The following is a 12912-nucleotide window of genomic DNA, read 5'->3' as shown; positions in this document are numbered from 1 at the left end:
AACTAAATAATACAAAATATTTAATAATTAACATATATTATAAATATTTATATTTTCATTGGAATTAAATTAATAAGTAAAATAATAAAATAAATAATAATAATAATATAATGCTCGTCCACGTAAGCGAGTGTCCGCGCTCTCGTCCACGTGGAGCGTCCGCACTTTGTAAACGCGGATTAAAGTAGTTTTGCAACAAAAAAAATTTTTTAATTTTTTTTGAATTTTTTTTTACATTAATTTTAAAAAAAACCCAAGTTTTCAGGTTGGATTTGAGCAACTTTCCAATTTTTACAAGTTTTCAGGTTGGATGTGAATTATTCATTTAGTAGGTCTCTTGTGAGACGATCTCACGAATCTTTATCTGTGAGACGGATCAACCGTACTGATATTCACAATAAAAAATAATATTCTTAGCATAAAAAATAATATTTTTTTATGGATGACCCAAATAAAACATTCTTTTCACAAAATACGATCCGTGAGATCACAAGTTTTTATCTTATTCATTTGCATGGTTTGTCTAACCGATCTTTATTGATTGTATAGGAGAAACTTTTTGTTTTACGACCATAGAAGTCACAGTCGGTGTTATTAGATATGCACTAGATAAAAATTTTCTTTCATAATAATGAAAATCGTCATTGTTATTTTTCGATGCTATCTGGTAATACAAAATAAATAATGACAAGGTCCATCCATTGTGACAAATGTAATTTAGTTATTTATGTTGAATGCAAACAAATAAAAAATATGATTTGCAGGTATGTCGGCGAAAGCAAGCACGCAACTTCCAGAATCGGCCAGCGTCTCATCTCTGAAATGCATCGATCTTTCTAGCCCTGACATTCAGTCCTCCGTTTCACTACTCAAACAGGCAAAATCCCTAGCTTAAATTACTCTAATTCAGTGTTTCACACGAATTAGTCCACTTATGTTTGTATGATCCTGTTTACTGAGCGAAACAGTGATGGAGTTGATCAGAAGCCCTGCGATTTTTGTGGATTTTCCGAACTTTTTTTTTATCACTGCATCTGAAGAATTAGTTTTTTTCTGGTAAAGAAATTATATCCAACGATTTCTGTTTTCATCGCTCGTTTTGCATTATTTTTCTGCTTCACATGATGTGTGTTGCTGTTGTTCTTTGGAGTATGAATTCTTTTGGGTGAGTGTGAGAGATTTGGGGGATGGTGATTGGGCTTTTGGAATTGATTGTATTCCAATATAAGTTTTAAGAAATTGTTATTTTTTATTCTCTTGATTTTGTTATAATCATCAACCTCATTATTGATGGGAAATATTATAAAATAAGCACTCATAATATCTATCACAGACTTCATAATCATATATTTATTTGTGATAATCACAATAATATCGAATTCGAGCTTTTTTTATTTTTGTAGGTTTATATGTGAATAAAAAATGAGCTTGATTTCCGTATAAGAATTTTCATGGTACTATTTTATTTCTTATTTCATGTCAATGTAGGAGAACTGCTACCAGAGGTGATTTGCGTTAGTAGTGATCTAGATGTGAACTGTGGTTGATTAAACTTGATACTCTTTCTGTTTAACTTTATGGACAACAATGTTTGTTTAGTTGTTTTCATAAAGGTTGAATTTTGACCTGGAATGCCAGTCGTGTTTCTATCTCTCTTGTATGTCGAAAGCCGATTTTGTATCCTCACACATTAGCTTATAAATGAAGTTTAGGCTTGCTTAGATACTGGGTTCTTCTATGTTATCAATCATGGAATTGACAATGAATTCATGGAGGAGGTTTTCTTCCAAAGCAAAAGATTTTTTGATTTGCCCATGGAAGAAAAGATGAAGCTTTTAAGAAATGAGAAAAATCGAGGCTATACTCCTGTTTTTGATGAACATTTGGATCCTGTCAATCAAATACATGGTTTGTGCTATTCCCTATTACTTTCGTCTTTTTGAGGTTATGATATTGTATTTGTAATATACATTAAGGAAGTGGCCCTTTAGAGAATCATCACGATATCTTTAGCATGGCAGTGCTATGGCTCTTTTGTTTTTCAAAAATATAATTTCCTACACGATTTAGTATATTAATAGCTCGATTGTATAGCTTTTGTCTAATTTTTTAGCTTATTTCTAAAATACCCATCAGTTTAATGTGATAATGGTATGCACACTGATATTTTTTATTACATTAGTGTTTTAATTCTTGATGTGTTTTTTTTAATATCTCAGACTATGCATGAATTATTTTAATGATATCTTACATTAAAATGTTAAAACTCTCTATTACTACGTATAATATGATAACATCTTTATGCTAATATCCCTGTTCCTTTGACGTTTTATATTTTGAATTGGCATAAATGTAATATCCAAGCTTTTAACAACAAAATAGTTTTATGGAAGATAATTTGATGTCAGTTTGATAATTTTTTACTTAGTTATTAATTTTAATATTATGTACTATGATTATTTCTAATATTTTGATACATACTCATTTGGAAAACAACTATTTCAGATTTTATTCTACATTTATTGTGTGTGCCCCTTTAACTCCGTCTAATAATTCTTATGTCATAGCAAATGGTCATTATTATAAGATAACGGGATTTTGAATCTGGAAAATCGAAAGCCAAACAGTTGCATAAGTTTGGCCTTAACATAGAACTTGTGGAAAGTTGTTTATCTTTCTTAAGTTTTTCTGCGACCTAAAATTGTTGTAGATTAGCCTCTTTTAGCTACTGTATGCTGGTCCAGCTTCTCATGCTGTATTAAAAAATTCTACATGTTAATGGTTATAGTTGATGCATGATAAATGAGGCCGTTGCATGATTGCTAGTCCGTTGGTCACAACCATCTGGAATTTTTTACGGTTCATGTATTTAATTGTGTTTAAATCTTATAGTTTCGATGCATGTTTCAGGAGATTATAAAGAGGGATATTACATTGGCATTGAATTGTCTGAAGATGATCCTGATGCACAGAAACCATTCTACGGGCCAAATCTGTGGCCGCGTGCGGGTAAATATTTTAGGTTGGATTGATTTTTTGCATAACAATTGGTTCAGAAAATAGTTGTCGAACGTTGAAGCCACATTATGGTAACATGTGCATATTTTCAAAGTGAATCACAAACCATCCACGCACACCCTTTAAGCATGTCATAGGACACCAATCATTATGAAAAATACCAAATCAAAACAAGTTTGTACAAGTTGTGTTTTTATTGTGCATGCTTTGACTATCAGTCATTCTTTACTCTTGTAGACATCTTGCCTGCATGGAGGGAAACTATGGAGAAGTATCATCAGAAGGCACTGTTAGTTCCTCTTGTCCTAAATTTTGCGATACACGATATTTATTATCACATAAACACCTCCATGCAATTCCAATCTGGTGAATCTCTTCATTGGTGGAGGTTTAATTATATCTGTATGGTCCATCTCTATATGCTTTTTGAATTATTTCCGATTTTTTCTTGTATTTTGTAAATTGCGGATGTTACTGAAATAAAACATGAGAAAATCAAATGATGTATTCAATAAAAGCAATGCATAATGGCTTCTAATGGTTTCATGGTTAATGTAGTTTGATGTTACTATATGGCAATGGCACCTGAATTATTAGCATATGAAAAACGAACTCCTATTCGTGCATTAATTGACAATGCTTCATTCCATATTTAAGCTCGTACTTGGTATCTAGTTGTCTGTGTCATAACTTTGGTGACAACCTATGAGCCTGCAACTTATTATTTTGTTCTGTGAGACACCTCTTATTCTGTCACGAGGAAGACTCATTTCATCTATTGAATATATTTAAATGTTCTAAATTCTGGATAATAATGTAAGTTGTCTTTGTGGCAAGAAAATAATTTCTAGCATGATGCTTAGTGTCAAGCCCGTAGATTTTACAATTAAGAAAAACTAATGTTTTTACTTAAATGACCATGTGATATTCAAGCAGGCACCATTAGTCCCATGATCTTTTATTTAAATCATAAAGGCACAATATACACTTTTATCATTCTCGTGAAGTTCTCTGAATATTCTTCATCTTCTTTGTGTGACTAGTGATACATTTATTGTTTCTCCTCCTTTACATATTTATAATTTTTTTTAAAAATCATCTTTTCTTCTTTCAGATTACTAGGATTTACCAATCCTTCTAACAGTATTCCATATGATCAATTTTCTTTTCTCCTTATTACCCTTTATATTTATTTGTACGCAGTGAAGTAGCAAAAGCTGTTTCACGGTTGATAGCCCAGGCACTTGATTTAATATTTAACTTTTTTGACCAAACCGAAATGCTTGGAAAACCCATTGCAGTCTTGCGGCTGCTACATTATTCAGGTGATGATTGATTTAAATTTAATGAAGAGTGGGTATTTCTTGATTGACACTATTTAAGTATTTGTGGCTATGCTTTAGATCAAGTGTCTGAGCCTGCAAAAGGCATATTTGGAGCTGGGGCACATTCTGATTATGGTTTAATTACTCTTTTGGCTACAGACAACGTCTTTGGCCTTCAGGTATGGATTAAGACAAAAACTTTAAAATACTCTTTCGTTAATTTTCCTCGAATATGTTCTTGAACCTTGTAATAAACACAGATATGTAGAGACAAGGATGCTAATCCTCAGATATGGGAATATGTCCCTCCGTTAAAAGGGTAGCTTTATGTTCTGTTTCTTATCTTCTCAGGAAGAATTTTCCGTCCCTTGTGTCAGTGGTTTTCTAGTCAATTATTGTACATGCATGATCTGAAATATGCAGTTGGTCACCTAAAATTTTTATTTTTCCTGAAAACATTCTGCGATATTCATGTTTGAAATAGTATGCAAAGAAATCGTCTATTTCATTGTTCACAATTCTGGAGTGATTGGAGCGATATCAAAATGTTATTTCTAACATTGGATTGACAATTTCGAAGGATTAGTGATGTACCAAGCCTTATGAATTGAACAAGTTGTGCATGTATTTTTAACCTGTATATACATTGAAAATTTTGGCTGTCTGAACTTCAAATGCATATTTAGATGTTTATCAATTTAGTGACGATGCTTTCTCAATATCTTATTGCTGGTACTTGATTTTCAGGGCATTTATTGTAAATCTTGGCGATATGCTGGAACGCTGGAGCAACTGCACCTTCAGGTAATGTGCAAGTGTATAGAAGTATTTTCTGTTAGCAATGTTCTATTCCCTGATTTGGAGCTGACATTCGCTTAAAGTCGGCCGCTTGTCGACTTGATCGCAAAATATTGGGCATGTTTTGTAATGTAGCAATATGAGTTTTAGAAATGACTTCAATCATGATATAATTATTTGATTTGATTCTTTCATTTGGAGCAGCAATGAATACCTGTCTGCCCTATTTTGAATTCAATAAACTTTTCTGACTTTTGGTGTCAATGTGCTTATTTACTGACCATATAGGCATTGGTGCGAGTAGAAACTTGATTTTGTATTTCACAAATCATATTTTTGAATGCATTGCAGGTCCAAGTTTGTTAAATTTTCTCCATTGAATCTCGATCGACTTACCTATTTTAGGAAATGTATGGATACTTTGCATAAGCTAGGTTATAAAAGTGTTTGCTTTTATTTCTCCATACAGGTCTACCTTACACCGGGTAGTGTGTACTGGTCAAGAAAGATATTCTGTAAGGCTTTCCAAAGTTTTTGAAATTTCTCTTCCTGTACTCTCACTTGGCGAGTTCCTCTTTGTCATGCAATACGTCTTATGTTTAATTTGTGCATGGTTGTTTCTTGTTTTTGTTTGGTTCATCACCGACCATCCATGCAACTCAGCAAAGGTTAAGAAAACTCATGTACATGGGATTTTCTTGGCTAGACTAGGTAATAGTGCAGAACTTGTGGTCTGCATAGGCAAAGAGTATTGTACCGATTATAGCCATGAACGAACCATTGATCTGATCTTGTCGGAGTGGGTCATGAATTGAAGTGGATTTACATCTTTTCAATTTGGGATCGAAACACAACCCTTCAAATTAAGAGTATGTGTGAATGTTCACAAGTTTTTGGTTGATCTTCTCTGCTGTCGTTAGATACCACATAGAGTGTAAATAAAGTGAGATAGCTTCTTCTGCAATGTGAAAAGGTGTCTCTTTTGGAGAGCCCGAATGTGTGAGCTCAATTCCACGTTCTGGTGATATTTCACTACGGATTGGACTGGGTATTGTCCGTCTGTTCTGCATCCACCTTAATACTTGTTTGTTTGGTACGGCAAGACAGGATGTCAATCAATCTTGATTAACGTTCTTCTACAGATAGCTTACTTTGTTGAACCTAATCACGATTGCATTGTAGAATGCCTGCCAACATGCCAATCACACAAGAATCCTCCAATGTGAGTACATCCATAGTGCTAGCTTTTTTTCTTATAGTTGATTCTAGTATCACTACTCGTTTTGCCAATATTGTTTTCCTTTCGCATGTTAAATTTCTAGATTCTTATGTTATATTGCAACAAGATGCTTTTTTAGGTTTCCTCCAATAAAATGCCAAGATTACCTAGATATGAAGTACAAAGATACTCATGCTGACTTGAACTCCTACCACGTTTCTAAATGAGGTTAATGATGTGGAAGGTGATGCCACCTCAGGAATTCCGATATGCATAGACTGGGCAAGTGTTTCCTCTAGTAACACACATTGATTTATGTAAAAATATACTTCTATTGGCCTAAGAAGCGAAAATTAAGTCAAATTTATGTCTTGACGGATTTGTGTATTACACGGTTTGAGTTTACATGTTAATCTTCTATAAATGATACTTTTTTTTAGTTGGGAGAAGTGTTTGTTACAATTGAGTCTCGAACTTGACCTGAAACCTCATCATAAACTTGGGTTCTGGTGTCAGATCTATAAGTCATCGACTACTTTTGATTGAACCCTAGTTTTCACAGGATGTATTTTGCATCTAGCATTAGGAGTCTCTTAACATCTATGGATGCTTAATTGTATCTGAAGTTCCTATTCGACATGTTGCATTGTAGAATGTCAGTGGCTTTGGGACTCTAAACTGAGTTACATTAGATTCAATTTATGATTGCCAGTCAATGTTGTTGAAATTACCATAACTGAAAATGCATTATAACCACAATTTTGACCTTAACTGCCTTATCATATTTTGTACATTCAACGCGTTATCGCCCTCTGGATTTTGCCAACTGAACTTTTCGACTCCTGTATTCGTTGCTAGAATTCTGGCTCCGCGGGTACTGTGGATATTCAAACATGTTAATACTTGACCTCAATTTCGAATCTTGAGGTGCAACAGTCAATGACCATGTTGTTTATGTCATTAGTTACACGAACATAACCTCTCGGCTCAGTCAGTTTGGCGACGAGTTCACTTGTCCCAATGGCTTTTGAAGTCGTAAAATTTCGCAATCATCATCCTTAGTCAGGATCCATCCGCTCCCTCTTGAGGCATATGAACCCTGCTTGTGAAATTTGGTAAAAAGTACTACTTCGAACTCTCAAAGTATTGTCTTGGACGTTTTATCGTTTGGATTCGAGAAATGTCTCCATATTTTTGGGGCAAATACGAGGTGGCTAGCTATTTCCAAGTTAAGAACCATTATTTGCACTTAATATGGCTTTGGCTGGCTCGAAGTAAGTTTATATGGAAGTAACCTATTGGTAGATGCTATCACCAAATAGAAATATAAGAATCTTTTGAAATATGAGGGCATGGCTGGATAAGAATGATTTCACAATGAATAGAGCCTATCAAAAAAGAATGAAGGGTGCAAGAACAAAAAACATTCAACGCCCTTTTTTAGTGCGACAGAGACTTTTATTTAATAATGGGAAATTATGGCCACAACCTATTCAACCTAGTATTTATTAGTTCGTTAGTGGTATGTTTCTTTGCCATAGCTTTTCTGTCTCGGAGATATCTGTGTGGGGTTGGTTGAGGTACTATTTTAGTGGCCTATTTGAAAGTGGTCTCAGACGGGTCAGCATAGTTGGGTAACGGGGCGGGGCCGTCAGCTAGTTTGTTTAAAATATCTTTTTTATTATATTATTTCAATGATGCATGTATGATTGATGAATTTATGTCGATGAATTTTGAATGATTTATATTATTTGTAATAGTTTATTATATTTGATAAATTTTGAAAGATTTATGTATTATTTATAACGTTTTATATGTGATTAATGAATCTTGAAATAGTTATATTATTTATAATGATTTATATTTGATAATAGATTGATGAATTTTGAAAGATTTTTATTATTTATAATAATTTATGTACGAGTTTTTTAAAGAAAAAAAATAATTCACCGTGGCAGGTTGGGTTGGGGTTTGGTGGGCAGGCTTGCCTCGTTTTCGGCAGGGTGGGACAGGAGGGTTTGATCCGTTTGACAACTCTAAGTAATTTGTTTTGTTTTGGATTTTAATCTACTAAGTATTCAAAGTTTGGTTTTGGTGTGTTGTTTTTTTTGGCTTTGATTTATTTCGTCGAAGCATATGTGATATCGAAAAATGTTGATGTCGTCTCGAAAATTATTGGCCTACGTGCTGACGTATTCGATACCATACGAACAATTGAATCAAAATAGTAGAAAATTAAAAGTTTATATATTAAGACTACAGTTCGACAAATTAATACATTAAAATCCAAAATTAAACAGTGACCGAAAAAATTTAATTTTCAATGTAATATATGAACTTATTATAAGTCACGAGGGTCTTAGACTAGCTAATTTAGGTGCCTTTGAAATAAAATATCTTATTTGCTTTCATATGTATTCAAGTTAGAAAGAGCATAATTCCAGTAGTTTTTAATCGAGATAATAAAAAAATGGTGGGGAGAATTTGTTTAAAGTTGCATAATAATAGGAAGTTTCTTCCCATTGGATCGGTACTTAACATCTCGAACCGAACGATGGCTACAACCATAAATTAACACATGATATGATTTCATGTGTTTATTTTTTGTGAGACGAATTTGAAACTTGATTCATGAAAAATATTATTTTTCATAGCAGATATGGATTGGATCGATCCGTATAAACAGTCTCACAAGAGACCTACTAAAAAACTAAAAGAGAGAAATAAAAAAAATACGAATCATAAATTTGCTTGAAAATTCTTTTTGGAACCGTAAAAAGAACGAAAAAAATGCATATACATGGTAACATACCTATTCTAAGTTTTAGGACCACATAAAGTTTTTAAAAAAAAAAACCCTAAAAACTACTCAAATTGAACAACTTCTCACTCGTGCATTATGATAATTTGAAGATCATTGTATTTAAAACATATTTGAAGATCATGATTGTGTGCATGACAATATTCTCTTACACACACACAAAAGGACCAAATAAATGTCTACACATTGATGTGATGTGGAATGTAATGTCATCGTACCATAATGAAATTAAATGATAAAAGTCAAAATTACCAGATTAATCCCACCGTTTTGACTTGTCAGTTGCCTTAATTACGATAAGTGTATGTATTTAAACACTATATCTATAATTAAGAGAAATCGGAAATCAGCTATATTCTCTATTGATGAAAATATAATAAAGATGACACTGAGTCGGATATAACTCGAGAACCCACCTAGTACTACAATTGCAAATTAAGGACCCCTTTTAACATAAATTCATGCTCACTACGAACACATAGTATATGTTGTCGATCTTATATAGATCTAGTTTATCCAAACGAATCGTGTTCAAGTCTGATATTCCTACGTACTGTGATGCTCTTGTCTCACATCTTAAAAATTACAGATTTAAAATAAGTTTATAATGACTTACAATGGACTTCTATAACAACTTGGGTTAATCATTTTCGTAAAGCGAGGACGAAAACGAAATAATTACTATAGGAGCCCATTGTGCAGTCACGTACACGTACCCTCCAACTTGGACCATAGCAATGTACCCTTAATTCCATATGTCGTGAATGAAAAGTGATGTCTCAACCACTTGGGAGACTGGAACACGTTGAGTCACGAATTCGAGTGGCCTTATTTGTAGCAATTAATTATTGCTAGCCTTTGAGCCAGCCATCACCTTCGATGTCAAGTATCTTTAATTTCTTCTCAAAATTTAGCATTTTTTTTTGTCCAAGAAACAGTAACTGAATATTTAAAATTAAGGAATGAAAATTAAAAGCATAAATCTATTCAATGAATTTTAATTTACTTCTTCGATATTTGCAATATAGGAAAAATTATATAATATGAATTAATTAATAAATGCAATATGTGCTCCCCATTGTACTGATTATATATATATGCATGACTTATCTAAATTTAATCTTACTACTGTTTCATGCATTTAATTATTTAAGCTAACTATATCATTCATAATTATTTAAAATTTGATTTTATAATTCAAAATTTTTTTTTTAAAAAAATATAATAATTTTATACCAAGAATATATACGTTTGCCAGCTGGCTCGTTTGCATGCAAATCGTGGTAAAAAAATAATAATAGAAGTTGTCTTACATAGGACCACAATTACCCTGGAATTAAGATGTTGAAAGAACAGTGGGAAAGAAACAAATTAAATTACAAGTTGCTTGGAGCTATGGATCTATCGAGCCCATTTGTGATATGGTGATGGAGATTCCAACGCAGCTATTCTCTTCTGGTTCTTCAAATCCTTGTAGAACTTCTTGATGAACACCTCTGCATCTTTGTCCACCTGGTGGTTTTTGTCAGCATCTTTCAGCTTGGTCTCCAGCGAGTCCGCCGCCATGCAGGTTCCACGGGGCGCCGGGGAAGCCTCCGGGGTGTTGTCATCGTCGTCGTAGTCTTTCAAGATCTGGAACACTTTTTGCACGACATTAATCTCTTGTGCCGTATGGCGGCAGAGGCCATGGTATTGGTGGTGGCGATTATTCTTGCGCTTGGAAACGGGGGTGTTGCTGCAGCTGAACTCGTACTCCCGGGGCGAGATGAACGACATGTGAGCGTCGTCGGATCGGCAGGTGAAGGCCGCGAAGTAGGTTTGGTGGCTGTGGAGGATGAGCTTATTGATGGCCTTGCTCGCTAGTTTGCCTTGGCTGAGGAGCATGTGGAAGTCCAGTAGTAGCTTGCTCTTGCACACGCCTTTTCTCATCATGTAGAGCATTATTTTCAGCATGCTCCAATACTTTTTGCCTATCTCCTTCGGGCTGTTTTCCATTTCCACCTTTGTTTTTCTTTTGTTTGGAGAGGAGAGAGTTAGCTGTGGGAGAGATGGAGAAATTAGTTGATTGTTTAGTTGGTTGGTTCAGTGTCGAAAAATTTTAAAAAAAAGGGGTTATTTATATAGAGAAGAGGGGTTGAACCACAAAGAATAAGTGCAAACAATATGGTATTTATTCAAGACCCTACTACCCCCACTCAACCACATGCACGGGTGGTACGTAGTTAAAAATGTAAAGCTAGAAGTTAACTGTTGGACCTGCTTTGTTTCTTTAAGGTTATGCTTCACAGAATTTATTATACACATTAAAATAAGATGTAAACGAATCAAACTGCTTCGTATGAATGACATTATCGATTTTGACTCAACTCAAACATATTCGAATTATTTTTACTAGGTTACGAGCAGCTTACGTTGTATATTAAATAAATATATTTTGAGATTTTATTTTTGAGAAATAATTTAGATAACATGCAAATAGGGTTAAATATTTCAAGTGGAATCAAAGTTGAGCTCTAGTTCAAACCGAATCTGAATGTTCTGTTAGGATTATAAATGTGTTTAGAGAGAAAATGAATAACATTTTAAAATAAGTTCAGTTCAATTTATTTTGTCCAGGTCAGTTCGATATTCCAAAATTTAAGTGTAATTTTTCATATTAACAATTTCCAAATCAAGATCGGATTCTAGCTAGCACTACAAGAAATTCTGCATACAACAACGCACATACTACAACGGTTTTCACAAAAATCGTTGTCGTATGTTTTTTAACAACGGTTTTATAAAAAACCGTTGTCTTTGCCCCCTTCTTTTGGGGGGCAAAGACAACGGTTTTTAAAAACCGTTGTCTTTTTTGGGGTCAAAGACAACGGTTTTATAGAACCTTTGTCTTTGAGCGTTTTTTTGGATCAACGACAACGGTTCTATGAACTGTTGTCGATTAGCGTGTTTTTTGGACAAATAACAACGGTTTTGGAAAACGTTGTAATATTTAGCGACAGTTAATTCAAAAACCGTCGCTAATTTTAGCGACGGTTTGTCAAAACCGTCGCTACGTTTAAATTCGCGACGGTTTTAAACTAACCGTCGCTAATTTTAGCGTGTTTTTTTGGACAAACAACAACGGTTTTGGAAAACGTTGCAATATTTAGCGACGGTTAATTCAAAACCCGTCGCTCATTTTAGCGACGTTTTAACAAAACCATCGCTACGTTTAAATTTGCGACAGTTTTAAAATAACCGTCGCTAATTTTAGCGTGGTTTTTTTGATAAACAACAACGGTTTTGGAATACGTTGCAATATTTAGCGACAGTTATTTTAAAATCGTCGCTAATTTTAGCGACAGTTTGTCAAAACCGTCGCTACATTTAAATTAGCGACGGTTTTAACATAACCGTCGCTAAATTTAGCGTGTTTTTTTGAAAAACAACAACGGTTTTGGAAAACGTTGCGATATATAGCGACGGTGATTTAAATTAACCGTCGCTAATTTAGCGACATGTTTGTCAAAACCGTCGCTACGTTTAAATTAGCGATAGTTTTGAATTAACCGTCGCTAAATTTAGCGACATTGTTTTAAAACCGTCGCTAGTTTTAGCTACAGTTTAAATCCAAACCGTTGCCAAATAAAAATATGCGACGCTTTATCATTTACCGTCGCTATTTAACCAAAACTCGTCGCAAACTGCCTATAAATATCTCATTTCGTTCCATTTTCCTTCACAACAATTAA

At 33.9% G+C, this 12912-nt stretch overlaps 2 protein-coding genes across 7 annotated transcripts; one reads left to right on the top strand and one right to left on the bottom strand.

Moving 5' to 3' along the window:
- Positions 1-706: 706 nt before the first annotated feature.
- On the top strand, positions 707-6799 carry LOC140962857 (azadirone synthase LFS-like). 6 transcript variants are annotated; one of them, XR_012172623.1, is made up of 11 exons: positions 707-877; positions 1713-1908; positions 2911-3009; positions 3256-3307; positions 4222-4343; positions 4422-4522; positions 4604-4662; positions 5091-5147; positions 5611-5656; positions 6115-6363; positions 6500-6799. XR_012172623.1 is itself a non-coding variant. In XM_073421903.1 (11 exons), exons 1-11 carry the CDS (start codon positions 767-769, stop codon positions 6585-6587), a joined length of 1011 nt encoding a protein of 336 aa, XP_073278004.1. In that variant the 5' UTR covers positions 707-766; the 3' UTR covers positions 6588-6799. The 6 variants fall into 6 exon arrangements, 2 of the variants coding, with proteins under 2 accessions (XP_073278004.1, XP_073278005.1); XM_073421903.1 differs by having other exon boundaries at positions 6284-6363; XM_073421904.1 differs by lacking the exon at positions 6500-6799 and having other exon boundaries at positions 6115-6189; positions 6284-6344.
- A 3783-nt stretch (positions 6800-10582) lies between these two features.
- Positions 10583-11176, bottom strand: LOC140963311 (uncharacterized). Its single transcript, XM_073422597.1, has one exon. The coding sequence runs from the start codon at positions 11174-11176 to the stop codon at positions 10583-10585; it is 594 nt and encodes a 197-aa protein (XP_073278698.1).
- Between the last annotated feature and the right edge of the window lie 1736 nt (positions 11177-12912).

The sequence above is a fragment of the Primulina huaijiensis genome, chromosome 17 (genome assembly GCF_012295235.1).
Source record: "Primulina huaijiensis isolate GDHJ02 chromosome 17, ASM1229523v2, whole genome shotgun sequence".
In the NCBI taxonomy this organism is placed as follows: domain Eukaryota; kingdom Viridiplantae; phylum Streptophyta; class Magnoliopsida; order Lamiales; family Gesneriaceae; genus Primulina; species Primulina huaijiensis.
Note: the sequence above shows the minus strand (reverse complement) of the source record. Positions and strands in the feature narration are given on the sequence as shown.